A 27,175-nucleotide genomic window follows, 5' to 3' on the forward strand; every position below is an offset into this window, starting at 1 on the left:
TCTCAGTACCTCAGATGTTTCCTGGGAAATGTAAGCTCTTTTCTGACTTGTCAGTTGATACGCAGTACACTGGCTTAGGATCAGTTTTGACCGCCTGCTGTGTTGTTAGGACTGTCATTTCTCTGTTGTACAAGCAGTCTTAAAATAACCAGAGGGTTTTTATTATGCATTGTGTGGCTGATGTCCCTACGAACGGCCTCTCCTGGATTGTGTTCATTCGGCTTTGGCTGCCTGGGATTGTGGGTGTTCCTGGAGCGACACCCATGGTAATTTCCTGTGGCAGATTTGTCTCAGTGAGCAGCGATGTGATGGGAATTCTTTATTTATGGCCTCAGTGCACTTCAAGCAAACAAGCTTTCTCTAGTAACTGGCTGAGGGGTTGAGTGTGTGTGTTTGTGTGTGTGTGTGTGTGTGTGTGTGTGTGTGTGGTCCTGTAGTCTGCTTGAGGGAAGTCTCTGGTGTGTGTGTGTGTGTGTGTGTGTGTAAGAGAAATATTTATATTTGATGGTAATATCAGCATATCTGCAAGCTATTGTGAGTCTAACACTGAGTGTCTAATGCTCCGATTTACAGGCTAACAGAATATACTGATAATGTAAGAACTCTTAATGTTAATGTGTCTGGTCTAAATAAAGGAAAAACAAAGGAAAATTCGCTCTAAACGAATACATACAAATAAGATCTAAATTAATGAACATACAAAAGTTGATACAAACATCCACCTCCAAACAAGTAAAAAGGTTACATGCAATGCATTGACCTCCCTGTCCCCCCAACGTCAACTAAACGAGACATTAGACCGTTTTTTTGCTGCCCCCTAGCGCACACAGAAAGTACCACCTTTACTGCTGTGTTTGTTCTTATTCATTTGTCAGGCAGAATGAAATACCGCTGAAATGAACAAAAATGAACTTCTGCTGTTTTTTGTCTCTTTCGGGGAATTCGGTTGTCTTTTCCATATATCCAGAAAAAAGCATGCGAAATAGATGTTTTATCTTTTAAGATGAGTTTTTGTTTTACAACAGTCGCTGGACAATTGTAGTCTATTGGTTATATATTTTAGAGTTTTAATATTGATACAGGCGCGATTTTTTCCTCCTGTGCTTGAGCCATCAAAAAAGAGGCTAACATTCGAGGCATTCCACCCAGATGTTAATCGGCTTCTACGGTAGGCGTAGTCACGCTCAGAGGCGTGTCTAGCTCACTCAAATGACAAAGTGAGGACCGGTCGGTAGATTTGCTTACATATGACAAAAAACGTTACTACAGAGAGGTATGTTGACAGCCCTCAGTGTAAGTCACATCCCAAGACAGAGCATGTCTTCCACAAGAAGCCCACTTTGCGCCGTAGCACTTTTCGCCCTGCTGGTTCTCGCCTCAACATTTCTAATGAGGAATTGGCACTATGATCTCCAAGAAAAGACATTTGCCAGCCGACACCTTGACGTGGATTTTCTCTCACTACAGAATATTTTATTTAAAGAACTTCAGGAGAGACACGAAGAAATTATACCCTTCTACATTGCATCGGATGGGGACAATCTACTGGAGTTTTCGGGAAACTTTGTGTCGTTCTATCCATCAATAAAGCCAGACAAGGTTCGTAAATATAACCACAAAGAAATATTAATCGGATCCAGTTCGCCAGATGAAGATATGGTTGCCTGCGACCAGCTCGATGACATGAAAGTTGTGGATTTCCTCGGCTCGGGCTACACGAAATTTGTCGTCAAAGCAGACTTGCCAGATGGATTAACAATTGCGCTCAAATCTATAAATGACCAAGGCACTGACATGAGAAAATGTCTTGAGGAGTTTAAAGATCCTGTGGGCTGCCACGAACTTGTGTCTTTCAAACTGAAGAAAGAAATAATCCTCTTGCAGAGATTACAACACCCGAATATTGTAAAGGTAGGTGGAAATACTTCAGTTAGTACCTCAACATTAGAAGGGCATGTTAAGCGCCGTGTCTTAGATGGCTAATACACTCCTTTTTCTGCTCAGGGGCCTTTTGACAAATTGAGTTGCTTCTAAAACCAGTACTACCATTTAGTCTAATTTGAAGCTGTATACAATGAACAAGCGACAGGCACAATGCGCGTCTGTGAGGGGAGGTAAAACGAGATCCCTCTATTTGCTCTGCCCCATAACACATCACTTAACTAAACCCAATTTAGGCAATTATTGCAACGGCTTCTATGTGACACACATGGTCGCAGACCGAACCCATCCATCAAATGCACACAAGAGGGACTTGTTAACGGGAAAGAATATTGCTGTTTTGATTATGCAATGTAAGCAATTTTCCATGTAGTTTAAAACGCCATAACCTTTAGGTCAACCAAATACGCGAAGGTACTAACTGACGTTTTGGCTCGAAGCTCAAAGGTCACTGTCGGGATAAAACACCAGCGGGAGGGATTACAGCCATCCTTGAACAGGGGACTCCACTTCAGATGATCCAGCTTCTGCAGAGCCCCTGGGAAGAGCGCTTTCGGGTAAGGACCCCCCTCCTTCCTTTCCCTCTCCCTCTGCCCCACCTTCCACCTCCAGTCGCTCCCCCCTACCCCCTTTCCCCAACAGTGTTAATCAGGGGAGCCCCACCTCTAAACCCCCCACGGGGCCCTACCTGAGGTGGGGGCTGGGGGTGGCAGCATGACATTCCTGGCCTGGAGTGGATTAACTTTTAGGCCCCCCCACCAACTCTCGTTTCAGGGCAGGCTGATCAAATACTATGAGGGGAAGAGAGATGTCTGAGGCTTAGCGCTTATCTCAGATGTCACTCTCGCTCTTGCGCTGCTAATTTTCCACCGCTGCTCTCATGTATAGCTTCTCAGTATCTATGTCTGTGCTCTTTTGTCGCTCGACTTTCTATGTGTTACTTCTACATGTGTGACGGGGCACGTACGCAACAGTTGGTTTGCGTCTGAGCATGTTTTAGGATACCATTCCTGTCATGGGTTTTAAGCACAGAACGCTTGCATGTCTTGTTTGGGTGTTGTTTAACAAGGTTCCTATGTTACACCAATATACTATGTATGTGATAAGATGGTAAAAGAAAAAAAACATTGCCACAATCACCCAGCTGTTTTTGACGGAATCATAGACGTTACCGAGCAGATAGCAACCAGGTTTATTACAGTGTCAGTATGCTCTTCTTTTACAGTAGGCTAGTGTTACCATACTGTACGTCAGGAGAGACTGTAAGCGGTTACCTAATGCCACTGCTATGCTTCCCACCATGACAAAATCATTTTCTGCCAAGCGATCCACCACCCTCTCGAAAGCCAACCCCTCCTCATTCATTCCACTTTAAAGTCAAAGACCAAATTCTTATTTGAACTCGTGATCTGGGTCTCACTCCTCGTGTTTGACTGCAAGGAGATCACATTTTAGTTTTCACCCTACGTCAAAACAGTCACAAACTAAACTACAGCACCGAGAAGTTATGATTTGTAATCACATTCTATTGCTGGGTTTCAGTTGGTCAGATCAGGACTTATGGTGTGACTTAACATTATATGTACTCTCACCAAGCAACCTTTGTAAAGGATGATTTTTAACCTTTTATCCTATGACATGAGATTAGAGTAAAACTCATATTTTTTATCAAAGAAATAATAACATTTACATTTGTATTTATTAGCAGATTAATTAGCATTAGCAGATGCTGTTTTCCAAAGTGACTGCCTGTTGGCTACCATGCAGATTTGTCATTTTTCATTGTCAGCGGTATGTGGGCCTCCTTAGTATCAGGCTGAGTATCACACACCTTGCTCTACCAGTTGAGATACAGGAGCACATGTACAAAATATAAGAAGTGCAGAGTGGCCTTGACCATGTTTCCTCTCCTCTCCCTCTTCTCTCCTCAGGTGTGTCTTGGGCTGGTCCGGTTGCTGCACTTCCTGTCCGAGTCTCCCCTGGGCTCCGTGGCCCTGCTGGACTTCCAGCCCAGGCAGTTTGTGATGGTAGAAGGGGAGCTGAAGCTCACCGACCTGGACGACGCCACCACCAGGGAGCCCCTCTGCCGCACGGACGCCGACTGCCTGCTCCAGTTCCCCCTGCGCAACTTCAGCGCCCGCTGCTCTGAGCGAGGGCTGTGTGAGGGGATGAACGAGATGAGAAACCTCTACAACGCCCACAGGTGAGGCAAGAGGACATTCTCAAGGTGCCGACCCAGAGGCTTTTTTGTGTCAAAAATTGACGGTGGAACGCCAGCAGTGGCATTTTCAAAGTGATTTATCGCTGCCCTTTCAGCACGTAGCTTTGTAGAGATCAGTTGTTAAACATGTAGCTTAGTGATTGTATCAGAAGCAAGTGTGCAGCTGTCTGCCTGGATAGATTTACTGTTTTGGACTTTGTAGTCAAGCTGTTTACAAGAATACTTTGTGGTTTTGGAGTTAGGTGTTTGCATTCCACAGATTCAAACTTTTTTTGTTGTTGTGCTCTTTACCTGGCAGGTATTTCTTCCTTTACCTTTTACCTCACCAAGCTCCAGTTACACTAAGGCCTCTTGTTGATCAGATTATGAATTCAACAGGTGGGTGAAATTCCTTTTGTGCTTATTTATAGTCATGCTAGACATTTTGGGGTACCTTTTGGAACCTGCACTGGTAGCTATTGTTTCCCAGCATAGAGCTTAGAACGCTGTCTAAACAAACTCTTAAAAATGTTAAGTCAGTAATCACCAAAACAGATTGTCATGCGAGGACATGTGTAGCAGTCTCTTAAAGATTGAATGACTGATAGGGCCAATACCACTTCAGACAGTGCTTTTATGTTCTTGTTTAATTGTAAGCACTGTATCTGTTAATTATACCTGCTCAGGGCCTGTGGGCATGTTGACTAATAATCTTTCTTTCTTCCCCAGCTGAATTAAGAAACAACACCAACGGCACACTGGAGGCCTTTGAAGAGGTTTTCCACATCTTCAGGTCTGGACGCCACCTCGAGAACTTGCCTCCCACGTTAATCAGAGGTAAGGTTCGTTCGCTGGAGCATGGTTTTCCCCAGCACACGTGTTAATGGATTTGACAGAGCACCTCCCCGCCCCTCCCTCATTAGCCATCATAAGGGTGCGGGGGTCGCCCGTCGCCCCCCCCCCCCCCCCAGATGGTCACCCGATACTCTCATTCTCCAGCTGCTATAAAGCTTTGCGTGGGACTTCCACGCTCCTCGCCTCCCTGGCTGGCTGACTCGCTGGCTGGCTGGCTCCGGCGCTGCGAGATTGAGAATCCACATGCCGTGAAAAAAAAAGACGCGTGGCTGAACCTCGTGTCTGCCTAAATCCCACCGCCTTTGAAGCATGCCGGCAGCCGACGTGTAGGTCCCCTCTCGCTGAAAAAAAAAATAGAAGGAAAGCCCGAAACTTAATCCTCCTTCAAGCAGAGGTGAAACTGCACTGTCTCCCTCCCCTCTGCTGGTTTTTTTACCACCATTCCCTTGAGGATGACCTCAGCTTTGACATCTATAAATTACACCTTGACAGAGTTTAACTTCAGTAAAAGCCTCTGAAGGCGGGGGCAATGTCACTGCCCAGGCGTTAATGTATATAACACATTTCTTTATGTTTTTCGCTCGGTGTAAACTGAACGGCACCTCTGGAATCACTTATAAATACTTGCCGATGCACAGTTTGAAATGTGAACGCATCGGCTGGCTTTTTAAGGCGTGCATTTTCTGCCCCTGTAAAGACCCCCCTTCTGTTTGCTGTTCTGTGTCACCGCTGGCCGGCTCGACTCCCATTAGTATGCCTGCACACATTTCCAGCACTAGTAATGAAGGTGAAGAAACACATACACACACGTAGACACACACACACACACACACACACATATAGATGCACACTTGCATACACGCAACAGTAACACGACACTTCAGCCTCTGGCGAATGAGAAGAACTTCTGTTCTGACGGGGAGCATATGTGGGGCTCTGTGTGTGTTTGTGTGTGTGTGTGTGTGTGTGTGTGTGTGTGTGTGTGTGTGTGTGTGTGTGTGTGTGTGTGTGTGTGTGTTTGTGTGTGTGTGTGTGTGTGTGCACGCTCATGGCTTACTTGGCCCTGTTAATGTTTAGCAGATGAGTTTAGTGGTGCGGTGGGGACCCTTCTGCCTGTGTCTGTGTCTGAATGACTTTGGTGTTTCTGGTAACACTTAGCTAAAAACCACATTATGCTCAATAACACAGTCATTATGAAATATATTATTTATTTACTCTATTTGTGACTAATAGAGTAATCACGAACCAGAAGGCATTATTGACACAGGCTTGGAGGGATGGTAAAATCTCTATTTCTCTCAAGGCTATTTTATCTGTTTTATGAGTTCTTATGGTACACTGAGTTTGAATGCTTTGTTAGAAGAGCCAAGTACCAATTCGTCCTTGTCCCACATGTCACTGATTGTACGCACGAGACTCCCTACCTCCTCCCTTTCTGTTTCTCCTTAAAGGAAGTGAGGATCATACACTTGGGTTATATTGTGCATTCAAGCCCCAAGCCAAAGCTTAGCCGTGTCACTCTCCTCCCCCCCTTGTTCGCTCGGAGCCCCTCACCTTCTCCCTGTCTCTCCCTGTTTCCTCACTTGTCCATGGGAACTTCATCAAGAGGCCCACCTAACAGGATTTCTCTCCATCATGTGTGTCTGGATGACTGTAAGCCCCTCTCAGCTCCGTCTCCGTTCCCCGCCCCCCGCTCCTTCATGTCAGTCTTGCTGCCAGTGGGAACTGTGTTTTTCCTCCACTCGTACCCCATGGGTTGGGCCTCAGCCCCAACCCCAGCGCTCGCCCCCCTCCTCAAACCGCTCGCTCCCCTACACGGTCTTTGCATATGGCTCATTTACTGTGTTTCCCTCGTTCTGTTGGGTTTGTTTGGGCACTCTCCCCCAACTCCCCTCTCCCCCGCTCTCTCCCCTCCTCTCTGCAGCATAGGATATGTATACTGTTGTGTATATGATACATTTGGCCTGACGCCCTCTCTCTCTCCCTCTCTCTCCCCTCCAACTCCCACTCTGCCTCTCTCTCTCTCTCGCTCTCTTCCACTCTCACTCTATCTCCTCTCTTTCTCTCTCTCTATCTCCCTCTCTCCAGAGTACACAAGCATGCGAGGCGTGAGCAGCGCGGGGAACGTGGACTACCGTTGTTGGCCCTCCTACAACCAGCAGGGCTGCGTTCTCTCCGTGCACAGCACCAGGGAGGCGGCCGCCATCTGCCACTCCCACCCCCAGTGCACCAGCTTCTCCCTCAGGGGCCAGAGGACCTGGACAGGTTAGCTCCCACAGCATCACATCATAAAACATCACATTAATGCAGCTAAGGCTGATTTAGCTGGATCACATGTTCAGTTGATAAAAATCGTAGACAAACAACTAAGACCTCAGACACCACCAACTGTTTCTAATAGTCTAATAGTCTTTCATATGTACAAGTTTTTGCATGCTAGTTGAGACAAGGGTCCTTGTTTCTCTTGTGAGTGCCATACCACACAGGCATGTTTAAATTTAGTCTAAAATACAAACAGAGGATGTGAGGATGAGCAGATCAAGATCAGTTTTTAAAAGGCTAAAGGCACTAGATAGTGGATGTATAGGGTGTTCCTATCCTGAACTGAAGGCACTAGATGTAGTGAACCCTTTAGCAGACCTTTAGTTTCCTTAAAGGTTTTGTTTGGTGCCAGGACATGATTGATTGGCTAAATAATTTTTGGGAAGAATCCTAGCCATATTATCTTTGCTAGTCTGAGCATAATCTATCAGACCACTGTTTTGTTTAAAGTGACAGGGAGACTTTTATTGGACACTGTTTTTAGATGGCATGAAGGTGTATAGGACACCATTACTCTGCTAAATGTAAGGTAGCACTTAATCTAACGCGCTGCTCAGACGCATTGTTTCTCGCTGAGTAGGTAGCTCTTTAAAAACAGCCCTCTGTGTAGGAGTGTCTTGTGTGGTGAGAGATGAATGTTGGTGAAATCCTTTTTGGCTCTGTGCCAATAAAACTCCCTCACAAGTCTCTGAAGACACGGGGAAGAAGAAAGGCACTGCTTTAAAGTCTTGTTGTAAAGCCCGCATGACACTGTTATAAATATGTCTGTCAGTTCATAAGGTGTCATTGCAATTTAAATCCACAGGCAGCCTGTAATTTAGCTGTAATGGTCAAAACAGTCGCTTGTGAGTCGCAGTAAGCGAACCCATCTGGTGTGCGCCTTGACAGGGTTATATATTTTCAGTTAGACTATTGTTTTTATGGTCATAAAAAGTTTTAAACAGCTCAGAGCAGAGCTTCAATCCATGCCTGTGTCAGTCTTTTCTCTTTTTTTCCCCTTTTTTTTCTTTCTTTGCGCTGGAGCATCCTTAAAGAAACACAAGTGAGTCATGATTAGAAGTTGGCTGCGGATATTGAATAAATCTTTCTGAAGTTCACAGGCTGTTTCTTCACTGGCTTTGTGGAGTTTGTGAGTGGGGGTGCTGATCTCTCTCTCTCTCTCTCTCTCTCTCTCTCTCTCTCTCTCTTTCTCTCTCTCTCTCACTCTGCACAGGACGTCTCCTTGCCACGTTTCGGAGCGGCTTCAGCCATCTTGTTCCAGATGTGCACTCCGTGGTATATATGCGAAAGACCAAGGCCAGTCTTGGAGGAGCCCCACAGTAGGGGACAGAAGACTCAGTGAGGCTCAGTGGAGACCAGGCTTGGACTGTGTGCTGGTTCAAGGATGGGGAAGGAGGAGAGGAAAGAGGCGGAGGTGGCGGTGTTTGTATGTCTGTGTAGAGAGGGGGATGGTGACTTTGTCTGAAGCACATGAATGTCATGTATTTATAGGGGTTTTCATTCGGTGGTCGTTTGATCTGACTGCCATTCCCCTGCCTGGGGACATTGAAAGGGATTCCCCTTCAGGTATAATTAATCCCCCCGCCTACACACTCTCACACACACACACACACACACACACACACACACACACACACACACACACACACACACACACACACACACATACACACATACATATCACCACCACCTCATCCCCCACCATCCTCTTCCCTAAAAGATGAAGACGTGGGGAAAAACACGTCTGTTTCTGTCTTATTGTCTTTGTGTGCTTGTACGACTCATGCCCCACTGACAAGACGGCGAGCTCCACTCGCTAATGGTGGCTTCACGCCTGGCGAGAGAACAAAAGACGAAGAACAAGTAGGGGAGGAAAGAAAAAAAAGAAAACACAAGCGCTTACTCAAACAGACTTACTTGTTAATTGGCCCAGAAGCTGTGCAGAGGATGAAGAGCGCTTCCCCTAGCAGGCCAAAAAGTGTGGAACATGCCGAGCCCAGCACACACACAGGACCAATCGTCTGTGACGTCGATGTAAAAAAATATGTGTTAATACAAAAACAGTAACAGCAATGTCGCGGTTCGCTGACAGCTTTTGCTGAGACGCCTGAGGAGGCAGAACACATCTACCAAAAAAAAGAAGCTTCAGCAAGCTTCAAGCAAGTCTCTCTAATTAAGTCCATTCCACTGTTTTAAGACCTTTTGTTTTCCAACAACTCTGACTTCAATAGAGAAACTTGCACGGGGACCAGAGTTTTGCTGAGGCTTACAGTAGTTTTTGGATAGCTCGAAAAAGTGTTAAAACTGAAAAGCCATTTGGGACATGAGGAACATGGTGATTCTTGTGAGATGTTTCACGGTGGTTGTGTGAGTGGCTGAAGAGATATTCACCCTATGGGTGTGAACTGAGGACTGTTATATCCTTAGGAAGAGATTCTGCGAATCAGAGAGCATTGGGATTATAACAGCACCATGGCTGCATGGCTGTACACCATGGAGTAACAGCACCATGACCGTATGTTTTATATAATAAATGGATCTGTATGCTAAACCGGTTGTTATTTGATTTTATTGAATACATGTATTGAATACGTTTTAAAGTTGACATTGTATGTTTTTGTCCAGCGAGTTTATTCACTTACAGCCCAAAAAGACTACAGTTGACTCTGATAACAGCTCAATGACAGTGTATTTGGCAATATATTTGTTGACATCCTGCTGTACAAGCAGTTTTGCAGTGTTTACGGCCCAGAGCACAAAACTGCATAGTGAAGGGCTAGCTGGCACAAAAGGTGTGTTAACCTGTCTCCCATATGACCACATACCAACAAAATGACTTTGAAACCAGTTACAGGCAAAGACATACCTTAACAAACGGAAACAATATTATATAATGTGGCTTTATTTCAACTAGCCTGTAGTACAATATGCCTATTACACATTTTTTCTTAAATGGAACAGTGCATGAAAAATACTTCCTATTGAAACCCTTCATTACTCTACTTACATAAGTTCTAACATAGTTCCTAAGGGTACTATTAAATAAACTGTGGCTGTTTTTGTATTTTAAATCTGACACAGGACTTCACTTGAAGCATAAATAAGATGTCATGAATATTTCTGCTGCTCAAGTCCTGTGGTTCCAGCACAGCACATGGGCTTCCCACAGGCTTTCTCTCTCTCTCTCTCTCTCTCTCTCTCTCTCTCTCTCTCTCTCTCTCCCTCCCTCTCCCTCTTTCCCTCTCTCTCTCTCTCTCCCTCCCTCTCTCTCTCCCTCTCTCTCTCTCTCTCTCTCTCTCTCTCTCTCTCTCTCTCACTGGCCCGAATCTGCAAACCATTTCGCTGGACAGAGAATGCCGCAGCCTGTTTCCCCTGCAAAGTTTACACAGAGACCTCCGAATGCATGCAAATAATCACTCGCTGGGGTCATTACAGCTTCATTATGAGATGGAAATGTGCCTTGTTTGGGGGCCCTTTCTCATGGAGTTTGCGGCTGGGGCCCTCGCATAATGCGCCCGGGCATTAAGAACAATCACGGTAAATCTCCTGTTAGCACACGAATGGGCCAGCCATCTGCCTCTGTTAAGGGAATCCCATTCACTCCCCTGGTGCTGCAGATATGCACAGATAAGACAAGGACCTGGAGAGGGCCCAGGAGATCGGGCCGTCTGAATGCCTGGGAGGGGGGCCCTGCGGAGGCCATTGTCCCCCCCCCCCCCCCCCCCCCCCCCCCCCCCTACTGTCCCGGTTCTAGCTGGCTGATAAGATGTCATGTGACCATTCTCTGATTGAGTCACACACTGAGAACTGGAATGACTTGAATGCAGGGCAAACATTAGCCAGTGTGAGAGAGAATGTCTCCAGGCGAGGGGGTTTTCGTGGCAGCGGTGTTCACTACAGTGTGACCCTGCAACCAGTCTGGTCAGTAGTTTAAAAAAGACAAACAACAAAAAAATAAGTCAATCCAGTTTACAGTGGAGTCAAGCTACAAATTTTGGCGGTTTCCTCTACTCTGCAGTCAGAGATGTTAAAGTACTACAACTAGAGTTATATTCAAGCCACTCTAACCCTCTCCCCGTGGTTTCCCTCGCAAATTGAAATTTCTGGAATGGGTTGTGTTTGTCTTGGCTCCCCTAGTTCGCAAGAAAAAATGGCGAACCCGGCTTCTGGAGGCCTTAGTGCGCATTCCACGGCGAGGTTTTAAAATCCATCCATCAATACCCGGGACCTCAGAGCTGTGGAGGGGGCCATGCCGAAGCAGTCAAGTGTGCTTTTCTCAACTCAACAGAAATGACCAAAACCACCATCACCCATTTCTCTGCATGGGTTCAGCTGTGAGGAAGTGGCTGTGGATCATGAAGAGTTTGGGAATGTTGTGTTTGTTCTTCCACTGTAGTACTCTACTCTACTGTACATATATGACTCACAGATGACACTTATGTGATGAGAATAAGGGACTAACAATGCTTTGTTAGAGGATACAATGACTTTACAGGTAAGGTACGGTAGGTTTACGTATGTGAAGTATAACATAACTGCCTGGGTCTGTTTCAGTTTTTTTTAGACTCCAGTCTGGGTTGTAAGGATTGTTATGAAATCCCACCTGGTTCCAGGGCTAGTGAGATCTCTGTACATTTAGGCAGGCTTTCTGGCCTGGGATTCAAAGATAATACTCTCACATTCCCCCCCAGCCTCTCTCTCTCTCTCCGCACCCCCCACTGTCTCTTGTACAGAGTCTGTCTGTTTCTGCGGGTTAAACTGACAGCTGTGCAGTTCTTTTTTGTATTTGAAAGAGATTGTTATTACACCCCTTTCTCCATCCCTCCCTCCCTCTCTCCTCTCCCTCGTTCTTTCCCCTCTGTTTTCAGTGTTTCTTTAGTTTCCAGTTTCACTCGACTTGTTTCCATCGGTTTATTCATGGGCACCATCTGGAAATGATATGCTCATAAAAAAAACAAGCCGTCAGTGGCTTGGAGAAACGTGTTTGAGGGGCATCGGTACCCCCAGTTGCCTTTCTGCCTTTCTCAGAGAGAGAGAGAGAGAGAGAGAGAGAGAGAGAGAGCATGTAAGTGTTTCTGTTCGGGGCAATGCTGTCACTGTAATGTGTGAGTTCATGGCTATTCCGGCCCGTGAGGCGAACACAAGAGGTGAACACTCCCCCTCAGTGCTTCATCGCCCCCTAAGCAGGCTGGTACAGAAACGGAGGGAAACAAATACGACAGAAAAAGAAAGAAAGAAAGAATGGAGGAGGGGAAGAAAGTAAGAGTTAAAAAAGAGAGAAGAAAGAAAGAAAGAAAGAATGGAAGATGGGAAGAAGGGATAAAGAAAAAGAGAAGAAATAAAGACATGGGAGTGGAACAGTAAATGAATAAGTGTGGAATTTTCTTTTTAAGTCTTCCCTCCCTCTCCCCTTCCACTCCCTTCCACACACACATCCTAGAATTGGACATGTGAGGGTGGCATCTCCTGACAACGGCATGCTGGTGATTTATGACTCTCACAGCCCTGAGCAAAACTTTTGTCTTCTCTTTTTTTCCTCTTCGTTGAGTTTTTTTCCCCCCTCTTTCTGTTTGCTCAGCCTTGATCTCACACCAGTTTTGGATTAACACACTCTTTCAGAACAGAGCCCCAAATCTCTCACTGCCATCATGAATCTCCCAGAATGCACTCCTACAGTGACAGGGGCCCGCTCTCAGAGTGTGTTATTTCCTCACTCCCTTCTCTGCATCTTTGTCCTGCATTATTCTTTCAGTTTCAGCTCTCTCTCTCTCTCTCTCTCTCAACAAACTGGCATCTTCAAACACCATCAATTACATTAGAGCTCCACCACACACACCCAACCTCCACCTCCACCTCCACCTCCTCCACCCCCTGTAAATCATATGCTGTCTCCCTGGCCCTCTATTCTAGCCAGGACCTGAGGGAGGGGTAGAGCAGAGAACAGAGGAGGAGAGAAGAGGACGGTTATAGGAGGAGGTTAAGGTGGTGGTGGTGGTGGTGGGGGGTTCTCTGTCGGCAGAGGTAGGCCCTGTAGGCTTCTGTCTCTTCTCCTGGGCTTCAGGAGAGAGGGGGTGGGGGGTTGGGGTAGTGGGGGTGGGGGTGGGGGTGGGGGGGAATCAAAGCTTTGCCTTTTGTTCAGGGGTTCTCCTGACCCTGTGTGTTTTTATGGCTGTTTCTCAGTGGGACAACGCCTGAGGAGAAAGTACAAGAGAGAAGGGGGAGAGAGAAGGAGAAATGGAATGGGGGAAAGAGAGACAGAGAAAGAGACAGAGACAGACAGCTAGAGAGACAGAGAGAGGGAGAGAGAGAGACAGAAAGACAGAGAGTGAGAGAGAGCAAGAGGGTCAGGGAAAACCAGAGAACGCAAAGAAAGAGAGGGAGCAGAGGAGTTGGCAAAGTAGGTACAGTAGACGCTCAGTGTACTTGAGGCAATCTGACTAACACCAGAACCTTCAGCCAAAGAATATAAAACCATTGGAAGCAGAGGAGTAACTGGGGCCCAAATTATAGACATTAAAAACATGTTACTAAATGAACTCATACAATATATGCAAAGTGTCTGCATCTCCAAAAAAATCCAAAAGCTGAAGTTGAAGGTAGCCCCAATTACAGCTATTAGGAAAGTAAGCAGTGTTTATTTGGGTTGACAACGATATGGGTGTGAATTGCCAAGCTGTGAATTCACTGGCCTTAAAAACCACCATCAGCCAGGCACCCATAGAGACACTGTATCTTGGCCACAAGTCCCTAATTAGAGGATTGCCTTGCCAGCAATAAAACAGTTAAAGCATCATTGAGTGGCCTGTTAAATTTGGCACCATTAGGAGTTAATTAGGGCACATACCGGCACATCATTACCATTCAGCCTGTAAAGGCCTTTCAGGAATATTAACCCAATGCAAATCTAGGCGGTGCTACCTCAGCCCGTTGACTCACAGGGCTGCCTCCCAACATTTTCCACCAGGCCACGCCACTCCCCCACCACCACCCCCCCCAATACCACCCCACCCCATCCCTACCAACCGATCCAGGAGCCACTCAGACAGAGCCCGGTGCACACGCGCGGAGGCAGGGCCGTTGGAGTGGCGTTACAGTAAAAACACTGTCCTGCAGCTCAGGGCCAGCTAAGGTGAAGGCCCCCCCCTCTCCTCTCCTCTCCTCTCCTCTCTTTTCCTCTCCTCTCTCCAGTTCTCTCTTTTCCTCTCCTCTCGCTTTCTTTAATGTGCAATTCAAAAGTTTTTTTTCATTCTTTTTTTACATGGTTGCACAGTGTTGGCAGAGCCAAACTTTCCCCCTCCACGTGTGAAAAGAGCAGCCCCTCTGAATAAAAACGTTCTTATGATGCAAGATGCAAACATTTTCCTCTGGTTTTTACGATCAATTTGTGCAAACGGCCGGCAATTTTTCTGGGGTTCCAGGGGAGTATATTAGCGCAGGGAAAGTCAATTTTGGGTGATTACTGAGGAAAAACACTCTAATGCTGGCCAGGGCCGGCCTTTAAAGGGAGTTAGGGGAGGGGATTCTGGGTGTTTGGAGAGGGAGAGAGAGAAAGAGAGAGAGAAAAAAAGAGAGAGAGAGAGAAAACTCCCTCTGAGCTCCTCTGCAAACAGATCCAGGGGATCAAAGGGGGTCAGGGAGGTGGGGGTCCCAAGGGTCGTGGGACGGTGCAGTGGGGGAGGGGGGCAGCAGGGTGCGGGAAGAGAGCCTGTCTGACAGGGGGGACAGGACAGGAGGGTCCTTGGCCCATCTCGGCCAAACCTAAAGTAATTGCCCTATAACTCTAGAGGCATGTTGGTGACATGGGTCTGTGAGTCCTAGCAGTGTTGAACCCATATACACTAAATTATATAAAACAAATATGTTACAAAAATTAGCTGAATCTGTAAAACCAACCCCTTTAAACCACCCCTAACATCTTAATATGGCTGGGTGAATTGTTTGACCACTTCTTTTTTAAGACCATAGCACCTCACACATGGAACCAACAGGGTGTGATGAAGGTGGCATTTTGATGGCATTCTACAGAATGGAAAGAACGTATTTAAAAACCTCAGGCCACTCCAAGAGTGACTTGATTATGATATTTGAGATATTCGAGGTATTTGGTCTCACTATTTCCTTTTTCCAGATCTAAGCCTCTCTTAAACCTGAGCTCTTGTGACACAGACCCCCCCCCCCCCCCCCCACACACACACACACACACACGCAGAGTGTGGTGAAGAGGCCGGGAGGGAGAACTGTAGATGACCCCTGGGACACACGCGGAGACGAGCACACAAACAAACACACACATGGGGGTGACAGGGCAGGCACCATCCCCGCAGGGAGGGACTTCCTAACATAACACCCCACTCAACACCGTGTGCCCACTCTCTGTGCCCACACTCCACTCAACACCGTGTGTCTGCCCACACCACACTCAACACCGTGTGTCTGCCCACTCTCTGTGCCCACACCCCACTCAACACCGTGTGTCCACTCTCTCTGCCCACACCGCACTCAACACTGTGTGCCCACTCTCTCTCTCTGCCCACTCCCCACTCAACACTGTGTGCCCACTCTCTCTTTCTGCCCACACTCCACTCAACACTGTGTGTCTGCCCACACCACACTCAACACCGTGTGTCTGCCCACTCTCTGTGCCCACACCCCACTCAACACCGTGTGTCTGCCCACACCGCACTCAACACTGTGTGTCTGCCCACACTCCACTCAACACCGTGTGTCTGCCCACACCACACTCAACACCGTGTGTCTGCCCACTCTCTGTGCCCACACCGCACTCAACACTGTGTGTCTGCCCACACCCAACTCAACACTGTGTGTCTGCCCACACCACACTCAACACCGTGTGTCTGCCCACTCTCTGTGCCCACACCCCACTCAACACCGTGTGTCTGCCCACTCTCTGTGCCCACACCCCACTCAACACTGTGTGTCCACTCTCTCTGCCCACTCAACACCGTGTGTCTGCCCACACCCCACTCAACACCGTGTGTCTGCCCACACCACCCTCAACACTGTGTGCCCACTCTCTCTTCGCCCACACCCCACTCAACACCGTGTGTCCACTCTCTGTGCCCACACCCCACTCAACACCGTGTGTCTGCCCACACCCAACTCAACACTGTGTGTCTGCCCACACCGCACTCAACACTGTGTGCCCACTCTCTCTTTGCCCACACAACACTCAACAAACACTCTTTCACAATTACGCTACTTAGCAATGATGGTTTGTGCGGAGGATTTGTTAAGAAAGTCAATAATTTCAAATAAATTACAAGAGAGTTAAGTAAATAAGTAAAGTAATAAGTAAATAAGTTCATGAATGTATCCTCTAATAAATAAATACACAAATAAAGAATACCATGAATAATTCATTACAATCCATCACGCGTTACAGCTACAAAATTGCTCTTTTGTTTGATCATGTTATCCTGGTATAAAATGGCTGTCAATACCTCGGCAGAGGCCTGCATCTGAGACATACAGTATGAACTGCCTCCGACCTGAGTGATGGATGCTGCAATCGTATCTTTCCTTGGCTAAATACATGTGGAAAAATGCTTCCAGAAGAATAAGGTTATGCGGATTACCTTCATCCTTTTGTCTGATATATTGGAATTTACTGTATTTATATGCATTGCATGTGATTATGACCACAGTTATGTTGAATCACAACATAAACAGCAAAGGAGAATGATTCCATTGGAATATTACTGGAACGTTCCATTGGCATACATCAGGGGAATATATTTGTACCATTCTCTCAAGAAATTAATCCACTTAGAACTGAAACACTCTCACCTCAAACAACAACTGGATTTTCCCAGCAAGTGATTTTCTTTTGGCACCGGTAGAACTTGCTCTTGATCACTGTGCTAGGATAAACAGAGACTCTAATCTGGTAATCTCCTGACCGTAAAGACCCACAATTAGGAGAAACTTTGAAACTCTGAGGGATTTACCTTTCCTGACCACTCTGTTTTTCCCCCCAAGGCACCAAGGAGCCATTGTTTCTCTCTCTATGCTGCATGGTCGCCCCCTGGTGGTGAGTGATAAATATACCAGGTCCGTGAAAAGAACTTCAGGATAATGTGTCTCCAAGGACAAGCTACACAGAAATTAGTGAGCGGTTCTGCACAATGACCTCTACGCTTGTTCCATTTTGAGATAGGGGACTATTTTTAAACCAGTCTGCAGACAAGGCTGTGGCTGAGCAGGTTTGGGTGCATATCTGCACTGCGGGAACACTCCCCTTGTAGCGTCCTCTGTGTGTGTTAGGGGTTATGGTGGTAACATGACAGATGCAAAAAAAAAAATTGTATTGCTTTCAGGTCCTTGTGTTAGTATGATAGCTTATCTTTCCTTTTGTTTTATTATTCCCATTTGTATCCTAGCAAAGCTCTCCATCGGAAAGAGCGTGGACTTTTTAACGCACGCTAGGCCGAGGAGGAAGCTATGGCATGTCCTGGACACCAGAGAGGGAGGGCTGGTTTCAGGCCCTGGCAAGGTGCCACTGCAGTATAAATGGACAGTCATATTAAGTGGATCAAGAAAGCCAGGGAGGGACGGAGAGAGAGAGACAGAGAGAGAGAGAGAGATAGAGAGAGAGAGAGAGCGAGAGAGAGAGAGAGAGAGAGAGAGAGAGAGAGAGAGAAGGAGGAAAAGGGAGAGTGAGAGGGGAGGTCAGCTGGGAGGGATGTCAACATATTTATCGTCCAATGGCAGGCCAGCCCCCGATGTTTGACATGTATCCTGAGGCATCTCTGTGCTCCCAGCTGACTGTGGGCGGCGGGGGGGGGGGGGGGGGCAGTTAGGTGACGTGTGTGTGTGCGCGCGCGTGTGTGTGTGTATATGCGGGGGTCTCAAAGAGCCATTTGTTTACAGGAGGGGTAGCATATGCTGGGAACGAGAGAGAGAGCGAGGCAAAGAGGCTGAGTCAGAAGAGAAAGAGAGAGAGAGTAATTGAGAGGAGTAGAGTGAGGAAGAGAGAGAGAGAGTAAGTGAGAGAGCAAGTGAGAGTAAGAGTGTCTATTGCAGCTCCGCGACTCGCCTGGCATCCAGGAACTCCACCATGTCTGACTGTGAGGGACTGATGATGGGTGAGTAGCCTCTAGCGGTTCTGCTCCTCTGGGTTGGGCTGGGGATGGGTCGGGTCGGGTCGGGAAGCTGAATCTGGATCCTGTGTTTTGGGGTCTGGTCCAGTGGGAGACAGCTCAGGCCACAAACATGCAGCTGGGCGATGAGAGATAGCCGACTGCTTTAGCCTTATAAGGGCTACACTCCAGGCTTCCAGAGCTCTGGGATAAAGGACATATGAAGAGAAATGAATGGCGCTGGAATTCTGTTTTTGTCTGCTGCCGTTGGGATGGGGAGAGAGAGAGAGAGAGAGAGAGAGAGAGAAAGAAAGAGAGAGAGAGAGAGAGAGAGAGAGATCCTGTCCTGTCATATGCTGAATGCACAATTGCACTTGTCTGTTTCCCGTGATAATGGATTTACAGGAAATGTCTTCCAGTGTGTGTGTGTGTGTGTGTGTGTGTGTGTGTGTGTGTGTGTGTGTTTGTTTCCATGAGCACATCACCATTGTGTATCACCATGCTTTTGTCTCTGAGCTTGTTTGTATTGATCACTTTAATAGTAATTGTGTATGCGTGGCAGAAGAACTTTTTACTCTCAGAGAGGATTAGACTTGAATAGTGTGTGTGTGTGTGTGTGTGTGTGTGTGTGTGTGTGTGTGTGTTTGTGTGTGTTTGTGTGTCAGCATTAGTGCCATTCTGCTGAGATGAATATTGCCTGGGTGGTAACCATCCTCTGCAGATGAATGCATAACAACACAAGCACACACACACACACACACACACACACACACACACACACACACACACACACACACACACACACACACACACACACTCACACACACACACACAAGATACACATAATACTCAGGCACTCGGCACACATGCATACGCTCTGTGACTGACTGTCTGCGTCACCTTCACACATACACACACACACACACACACACACACACAGAGAGAGAGAGAGAGAGAGAGAGATGGAAGTACAGAAAAGAGAAGGTTGTGGTCAGACTGGCAGCCTAACAGAAACAATCAGTTAAAAATAGCAGCTCCCCCTCTTCTCCTCTATGCAGTCTGTGAGACTGTCCCATCCCAGCAGCTATTTCCAGCCAGTGTTTTACCAGCTAAAGTCATGGTTGCCTTAACACAGGGGAGGTCTGTCCCACTAAGCCATGTCTCCCCAGCAGATCTACTACAGTATAGAGTGTGTGAACGGGTTGTTGTTGTTGTTGAACAGATGATGAAGGGCAGGTCTAGTTACAAGTTACAAGTCTTTTATTGTCAGATGCACAGAATGACACAGGGTCAGACTGGGCACTGAAATTCTTAGGACAAGGCACCACACAACAACCTACCATAGCATAACATAGCAAACATAATATAACATAACATAACATGACATACACTCTGTACAAGTACTCTGAACATAATTTACATGTAATAACATATAATAACCTTACTAAATATACAAGAGTCTACTGTGTCTCTTGTAAGTTTCTCTGTCTCTGTGCATTGTTGGTTTGCCTGTGGTGATTCTGCGAGGTCCGTCAGTGGAGCATCCTGTTATGTATTTCTCTCTCTCTCTCTCTCTCTCTCTCTCTCTCGTGTCCCGCTAACTGTCTATGGTCACATGATGTTTGTATTCAGCATCCTGCCCGAGGAAGGATCACGTGGTAATGCTTTTCAGCAAGGAGTGACTCAGAGGGGAATACATAGAAGACTGTGAGAAGGGTGTGTGTGTGTGTGTGTGTGTGTCCCTCCGTATGCTTAAAGGCCTACCGAACCATTACACTCCAGCTCGTTTAAGTCTTTATTTATCCACGTAACAGAAACGGGTGTTTTTTTTCCCTTCACTCATCGTGGGAAGCAGAGAGTTGACTCTCAGTAGGAAACTGAACTCAGTAGGTAACTGAACCCAGTAGGATCCTGACTGAACCCAGTAGGATCCTGACTGAACCCAGTAGGTACTGACTGAACCCAGTAGGATCCTGACTGAACCCAGTAGGTACTGACTGAACCCAGTAGGTAACTGACTGAACCCAGTAGGATCCTGACTGAACCCAGTAGGAAACTGAACCCAGTAGGATCCTGACTGAACCCAGTAGGATCCTGACTGAACCCAGTAGGTACTGACTGAACCCAGTAGGAAACTGAACCCAGTAGGAAACTGACCGAACCCAGTAGGTAACTGAACCCAGTAGGAAACTGAAACTGTCCTGGTGGGACATAATCGATTGTGTGTTTGGCTCATGCGCTGAGATCAGAGACATGCTGTTCTTGCATACTGTATACTTCCATCATCCCTGCATGTTGTCCCCTGCTATACTGTTAATGTAGTGGTGCTCTACTATGTAATAGTAGAACTATATTATGATAACACAGATATTCTGAATCGCTTACCCACAATAACTGGGCCTATTAACTAAACATCCCAAACCATGACGCCACCAAACAAAAGACAGACCCATTTCCCAAAACTATTATCCTGTTTTCACACATAATTCAGATTCGTTGAACTTTTTGTGGAAAATTCTACCCACAAATCCCTTCATATATCACAAGCTGCACCCTGTGCTCATTTAGAAAGCTCTGGCATTCAATGTCATTAACTCAAGTCATCACAGCTTGAACCCAATTAACACACAATTCCCCAGGTGGAAACACTAGGAGTCAAAATTGCTCACACACCAATCAGAAGCTCAAGATAGATAGATATAGGGCCATGGGCCAGTTCACTTGTTTTGGAACTAGAGATCCAAACTGTACAAAAGTACAAACTTTTTTTCATTGGTTTATATTGGTAAATACATGGAAATTATTTTACTGTAGTCTATGTTCTTTATCAGTAGCATATTTTTACGGTACATTTACTTTTCCAATGATTTTCATTTTTTTTGAAAATGTACACGTGTTCTGTCTTCATATTGTGTTCATAATGTAAAGATGTTGTTCTTGGGGAAAACCATAAGCGCCATTATTCATCGCAAAAACAGGTTTTTACGGAAGTATTTTGAATCGACCTCACCAGTGTGTAATGGCTATCTAGTAGTGTATGTGTATTTGATGGCTTTTGTGTGATGTCTGAAGGTAAAGTTTGGTTTAAATGTGATATGACATGGTTTTGAGTGAAGACTTGGTTTTGACATGGAAGTTTGAAGTTTGTGAAGATGTTTTGGGAAATGGAGCATTATTTTGAGAAATGTGTATTGGCGATCCAGAAAAACGAACAGAAATCCTGCCATGGTATGTTGTATCTCTAATCTACAAAGTTTATTCTCTTACGTTGTCAAATAGGAATAAATGGGGGACAACCCTGAATGCACACATGCGTTGTGTGCGTATTATAATCATCAGTCATTGGTAACAACACAGGCCAAAAGCTGTGTGTGTGTGTGAGTGTGTGTGTGTGTCTCTGTGTGTGTGTGTGTGTGTGTGTGTGTGTGTGTGTGTGAGTGTGAGTGTGAGTGTGAGTGTGAGTGTGAGTGTGAGTGTGTGTGTGTGTGTGAGTGTGTGTGTGAGTGTGTGTGTGTGTGTGTGTGTGTGTGTGTGTGTGAGTGTGAGTGTGAGTGTGAGTGTGAGTGTGAGTGTGAGTGTGTGTGTGTGTGTGTGGTCCTGTAGTCTGCCTGAGGGAAGTCTCTGGTGAGACCGCGGTGTCCTGATGCTGTCACTCTGCCCAGCAATGCACAGCTGCTCCCATGGTTAACCGCTGCAAGCTGGCACATGGAGTTCGCCCTGTTTGGCACTGCTCACAGAGTTTAATGGCAATTAGTGCGTAGAAGGGCTGTATGTACGTGTGTGTGTGTGAGTGTGTTTGTGTGTGTGTGTGTGTGTGTGTGTGTGTGTGTGTGTGTATGTGTGTGTGTGTGTATAAGTTTCAGGAAACAGGCCCTACATTCAAACATTGACCATGAATAGCCATGAAGGGTTTGTGTGTGACTATACATGCATGTATGCGTGTGTGTGTGTGTGTGTGTGTGTGTGTGTGTGCGTGCAAATTTATTTCAGAACACCAGCTTGAATTACTGCCTTTATTGCCACCAGAGTCACAGTACTGTCTGAACCCCCTGTCTTTTAATAGGGTGTCCTGGGTGTCATGCATGCCTGCTAAGGTTTCATGCATGTCCAGAGACAGGACCGTTAGCATGACTGCATTGCCAGCAGATTCACAGAGCCCTGTGACAGAGCTATTGTTTGCTGGACTGTGTCCACCCAAGCAATAGGACTGCAGTTTAAATTGGAAGACAATGCCTGTTCATGGATGATGGAAAACTGCAGTGATATTAGGGCTAAGGTTATGCCAGGAACGACGAACTAACTATGAAGTGTTGTAATGGGGGGCAGGGTCACGGCGGAGAAGCACAAATCATTTGTTACCATCCCGTTGGATTCTATTTGAATGTGTCTGTAGTTATGCAGTGTTTTAAATAAACTCGTTAGATTCCTCTTGATTTACACATTGATTTATGTTCATTCCCTTCCCTAACTTATTGTAACTTACAGTAGCCATACTACAGTGTAGATATGCATCTTCATCAGCATGTGTGCCCCCACATGTGTCAGATCCATGACCTTGGTGTCTCACCTTCCAGTTAAACTACAGGAATCGTTTTGTACATTTGGATGTATCATAAATAACCCTTTCATTTTCTTTATGTCAGCATAGCTTTTGGAGTGGGCTAGCTTGCTCTTTTAAAAACTGCGCATGATTTAAGGGTGATGTACCCTTGTGAGCAGCTCACCAAGTTTCACTATGCTGCATTTTGCACGTTCTCCGTTCAAATCCAACTATTTGTGGTACATTCCTTTTCATTGGATCTGCATGGACAGACAGACCAATTGATTTTGGATTCACATTACATGAAAAGTCTTTGAAAAGCAGGATGCTTAAGTTTCATCAGTACTGACAAAAGTGCTTTCTCTGAGGAACTATGATCTGGGGGAACTCAGCCACATTAGTGTATGCCTGGAAGGGCTTGAAGACCACACACACAACACAGGTCCCGTTACAAAGACCCCATTATATATATAGCACCTCTGGCGTTTGGTGTTTAAAATAGTTAGCATGGACACAGTCCTCCTGTCAGAGACACAGATCATTAACACTGTATACTGAGACAGATGATCAGAAGGCATTCAGAGTAACAGCTTTGGATGTGGTCCACTTGAGAGAAGTCTTACTACAGGATACAGTGAGCACTGTCTTTTTGAGGATCCTGGAACTGAACTGAAGTTCTGTCTGACTGACAATTGTGCCCCCTACACTTGTGCACATTTCTGGCTGTGTAGACTACGGGAGCCTATACATTCAGTCAGCACATTCATTCAGTTTGCTTTCTTCTGGTAAAATCAAAGGGAGGGGTTTCTGATGTACATTTTGACTTTATCTCGCCCATTTACCTCTCTACCTTCGCCTCAAAGTCAACGGTGGAACTGCAGCTTTCATGTACAGCAGTACCAAAAATATCCACTAGGGGCCAGTGTATATCTGAAGTTAGATTATTTGTATTCTTTATTTACAACCATGACCACGCCTGCTCATACAGTCTAGCCGTTTTCGCTCATATATGTCTCATGTCATTCCTTACAACCACCCCTTTTTTGCAAAGAAAACGGGGTATTGTATTGGGAGTGTATTAAACACATGAGCGTAACTGTAAAACATCGCAAAATGCAAGAATCTCCTAGCAGCGTGACAGCACGTGATAAGTATTTTCTGTTGAAAGAGAGAAAAAGAGAGAGGGAGAGATAAGGAGAAGGAGTAGACGGAAAGGAGGCGAAACGACGGGAGGTGGGTAACTTCTCCTCTCTACTGTAAGTGAGATGTATGATTGCTATGATGAGAGCTGACAGTTCTGCTTCCGTGACAAACAGCCACTTGTTTACCGTCACGCTAGTGCTGTCAAACACATCACCGAAAATGAATACATGCATACATGCAAAAAAAACATTCTACATCCAAACTCACCTACAAACACACTGCTATCTGCCTACTAAGCACACTCTTTTCCCTCTCTTCACCCACCCTCTTTGTCCATGCCACAAACACGCACACCCACACTTCAATCCCAGTTAGAAAAAACTCATGTGCTAAGGCTGGAGGGGTAAATGGAATTGTTGTTTGAAGATGGCGTTTGCTGTTCAGGTCCTGATAAGAGCTAGTAGTAGACAAGGGCAAGTATTTACTGTGACAAACACTGGTAGCCTTGACAGAACGTACCACAGGGCCATGATGGAACTTGGACTGGGGTGGAATCTTTTCAAGGGGTGGGTGTGAAAGAGGTGGAAGTGTTAAATACTACGATTCTCGAAGAGTCTCAAAATACTGTGTAGTACTTAGAATAATGCTAAAACAGAAGGCTAAGAGTAAAATGAAAGAGTGTTGCATAAAGAGTAGGCAGTTTAATGTGTCCTTTCTCTTTTGCACATCTCATTTTTGGTTTCCCAACACAAAGCTACTGCATTTCAATAATCAGCCCTAAGACTGTTGTTTATCTTGCTCTTTTGTGGTGGCAGTAGATTTAGATGATATCATTTCTCTTATTTATCGCCCGTAAAGCACTCTCGTGTCTCTGACAGTGCAACACAGGTTTTTGGTAATACCCAACTGGTTATTGATTTTTCCAAAGAGCATGAAATGAGAAGAGATACCACGCTCTGTGTTTTGCTATGTGATACTCATTAAGTTGATTCGTGTGGTGAGGTCTGTTTCTCTCCACAGTCTCCCCGCTGTGTTCACTGATCATTGTACACAACATTCACGAATCAGAACAAATTGACAGGGATAGATGCAAGACATGAACGAGAACAATAGCTTTGAAATAAATACAAAACCTAAGACCTGACTCTAATCTACTGTGATTTCACACCATCTTGCATTGTGCTTAGTCTGTGCTGGGGTGTGGAAATAAATAATAGAGGAGAGATTGAATTGTGTGTTCATGTGTGTGTGTTTTTTTTTTGAGTGTGGGTGTGCAATGGAGAAACAGTGTGTCTTTGTGTGCACTCAAGAAAGAAATGGAAAGATAGCGATGGATAGAGGAAGAAGGGAGCTGTTTACTAAGAAGAAGAAAAAGAGGGTGTGTGAAATTTGTGCATGTTCAAGTGATAGCGCATCACACTTTGTGTGTTGTTTGTGCGTGTGTGTGTGTGTGTGTGTGTGTGTCTGTGTTTTGTGTAGTTACTGGGGGAGGGGGTTGGTGCTTGCATTCAGGAGCCTAGTCAGATGTGATTGATGCAGGGGATGCCTCATGGAACTCCAGGCCTGGTAATGCGATGGAACCTCCCCCATTCCCCTCCATCACACGCTGAGTTAAGGCCAAACACTGCTGGTGTAATACTTTAGATTTGTATTATACTGCACACTTAGAATGCATTATACTGGAATATACTTGTCTTTGGACAGATATATTCTTATAATACGTTATACTGTCATGTACCGTCTTAGGACTGTTATATACTTACATTCGATTATATAGTAACATGCTGTGTTTGGAAGGGTTTGCATTGGATGTGTGAAAAAAGATGAGTGAATGCCAAGCTTCAGTTGAGTTGACAGATAATGCAAAGCCTGTTATGCAATGACAATAAAGGACAAATATGCAGATAAAATGCAATTAAGACATATTATCCTACTGGTGACTTTCATGATAAGAGTTGGATCATAAAAAAGGTGGAGCCCTTAGCAATCAGCATCTCACGTAGAGATGCTACTGACAGTCCTTCTGACCGGTTTGTAACCCAGTTTGAGTAAATTACTTTTACACATTTAATGGAGGCCACAACCCTGTGAGAATGATTCTGTCAGGAGCTTTGAAGAGTTTTGTTCCTCTGTTCCATGACATTGGCTCACAAGGCAGAAGGTCGTGTGTGTGTTTACTATGAAAACTCAACTGTTTCGGGCAACAGAGGCATCCCACACGATTTTAGGAAATGGCTTTAGCTGGATTTACGCTGAACCAAATCCCATCTCTCCCTGGTCTGTCCTCAATTCTCAGTGCATTAGTGTCCAATGCTGCTGTAAAAAAATAAAAAATGATGCAGGCCTGTGGGTTTTGACACTGTTACATAAGCACCCAAGCATGAAACTTCAACTCCCCATATGGACAGGAAAACCAGTGATTGGTGTTTAATCCTCATGTTGTGTTTCTCTAAAAGTCAAGTGGATTTTGAAGGCATTTTTTGTAGCCATTTCCCTCGGAAATTGCATTAGCATGAGAGAATGTTGGCCTGTAGCATGTCAGCCTGGAGTGTGGCAGTCCCTCTAAACTCGCTGATAAAAGCTTGCAGTGGCTTAAGGGACGTTAATCCCTCGTTTTAATGACATCATCATCCTGCTCACACAGCCCACGAAGAGAGAGAGAGAGAGAGGGGGAGAGAGAGGAAGAGAGAAGGAGAAAGAAGAGGGTAGATTCAGAACGGTAACGATGATGGAGGAAAGAACCATCCATCCATCTGTTGCTGCTGCCGTCGTCGGTGATCCCCACTGTTTCTGCCTGACCGCTGCCCGCCTCTAAACACGACCCCTTGCGACCCCGAGCCGTGACGCGCAGCCTCTCTCCAGGGCTCCATGGAGAAGCCGGATGCCGGTGCGGCTGCGGCTGCGGCCCCTGGGCCCGGTGGGAGTCCGCGTAACCAGACGAAGGCGGCGCCGGAGGAGGGCGAACAGTACGCCGCTCAGCTCACCCCTCAGAGCAGCTGGACCATGGGTCAGTATGAGGGGGGGGCAATGGGAGGAGGCACCGCCTCGTGGTTGATTATGTCTTGGATAAATGAG

At 46.0% G+C, this 27,175-nt stretch overlaps 2 protein-coding genes across 8 annotated transcripts in view; both read left to right on the forward strand.

The window, feature by feature from the left end:
- The first annotated feature begins 470 nt into the window (after positions 1-470).
- Positions 471-8,951, forward strand: pkdccb (protein kinase domain containing, cytoplasmic b). 2 transcript variants are annotated; one of them, XM_031580903.1, is made up of 7 exons: positions 471-1,911; positions 2,382-2,498; positions 3,873-4,144; positions 4,461-4,540; positions 4,871-4,978; positions 7,085-7,261; positions 8,532-8,951. In XM_031580903.1, exons 1-7 carry the CDS (start codon positions 1,276-1,278, stop codon positions 8,639-8,641), a joined length of 1,500 nt encoding a protein of 499 aa, XP_031436763.1. In that variant the 5' UTR covers positions 471-1,275; the 3' UTR covers positions 8,642-8,951. The 2 variants fall into 2 exon arrangements, with proteins under 2 accessions (XP_031436763.1, XP_042565758.1); XM_042709824.1 differs by lacking the exon at positions 471-1,911 and having other exon boundaries at positions 1,946-2,498.
- A 9,185-nt stretch (positions 8,952-18,136) lies between these two features.
- Positions 18,137-27,175, forward strand: part of eml1 (EMAP like 1) — a 67,232-nt gene continuing 58,193 nt past the window's right edge. For 2 of the 6 annotated variants that reach the window (XM_031580324.2, XM_031580325.2), the window contains exon 1: positions 26,630-27,107. In XM_031580324.2, coding sequence (XP_031436184.1) covers positions 26,969-27,107 — 139 coding nt within the window. In that variant the 5' untranslated portion in view covers positions 26,630-26,968. Of the gene's footprint in view, positions 18,424-26,629; positions 27,108-27,175 lie in introns of those variants that run through there. The other 4 variants (XM_031580327.2, XM_031580328.2, XM_031580331.2 and 1 more) reach the window with 3 other exon arrangements.

The sequence above is a fragment of the Clupea harengus genome, chromosome 14 (genome assembly GCF_900700415.2).
Source record: "Clupea harengus chromosome 14, Ch_v2.0.2, whole genome shotgun sequence".
Taxonomy (NCBI): domain Eukaryota; kingdom Metazoa; phylum Chordata; class Actinopteri; order Clupeiformes; family Clupeidae; genus Clupea; species Clupea harengus.

What these genes read in the sequence shown, in the direction of transcription:
- pkdccb (XM_031580903.1), top strand. Translation starts at nt 1,276, where the DNA reads ATGTTGACAGCCCTCAGTGTAAGTCACATCCCAAGACAGAGCATGTCT. An exon ending in AACCTCTACAACGCCCACAG is followed by an intron (nt 4,145 to 4,460) that starts GTGAGGCAAGAG and finishes TTTACCTGGCAG; the next exon opens with GTATTTCTTCCTTTACCTTT. An exon ending in GCCTCCCACGTTAATCAGAG is followed by an intron (nt 4,979 to 7,084) that starts GTAAGGTTCGTT and finishes CCCTCTCTCCAG; the next exon opens with AGTACACAAGCATGCGAGGC.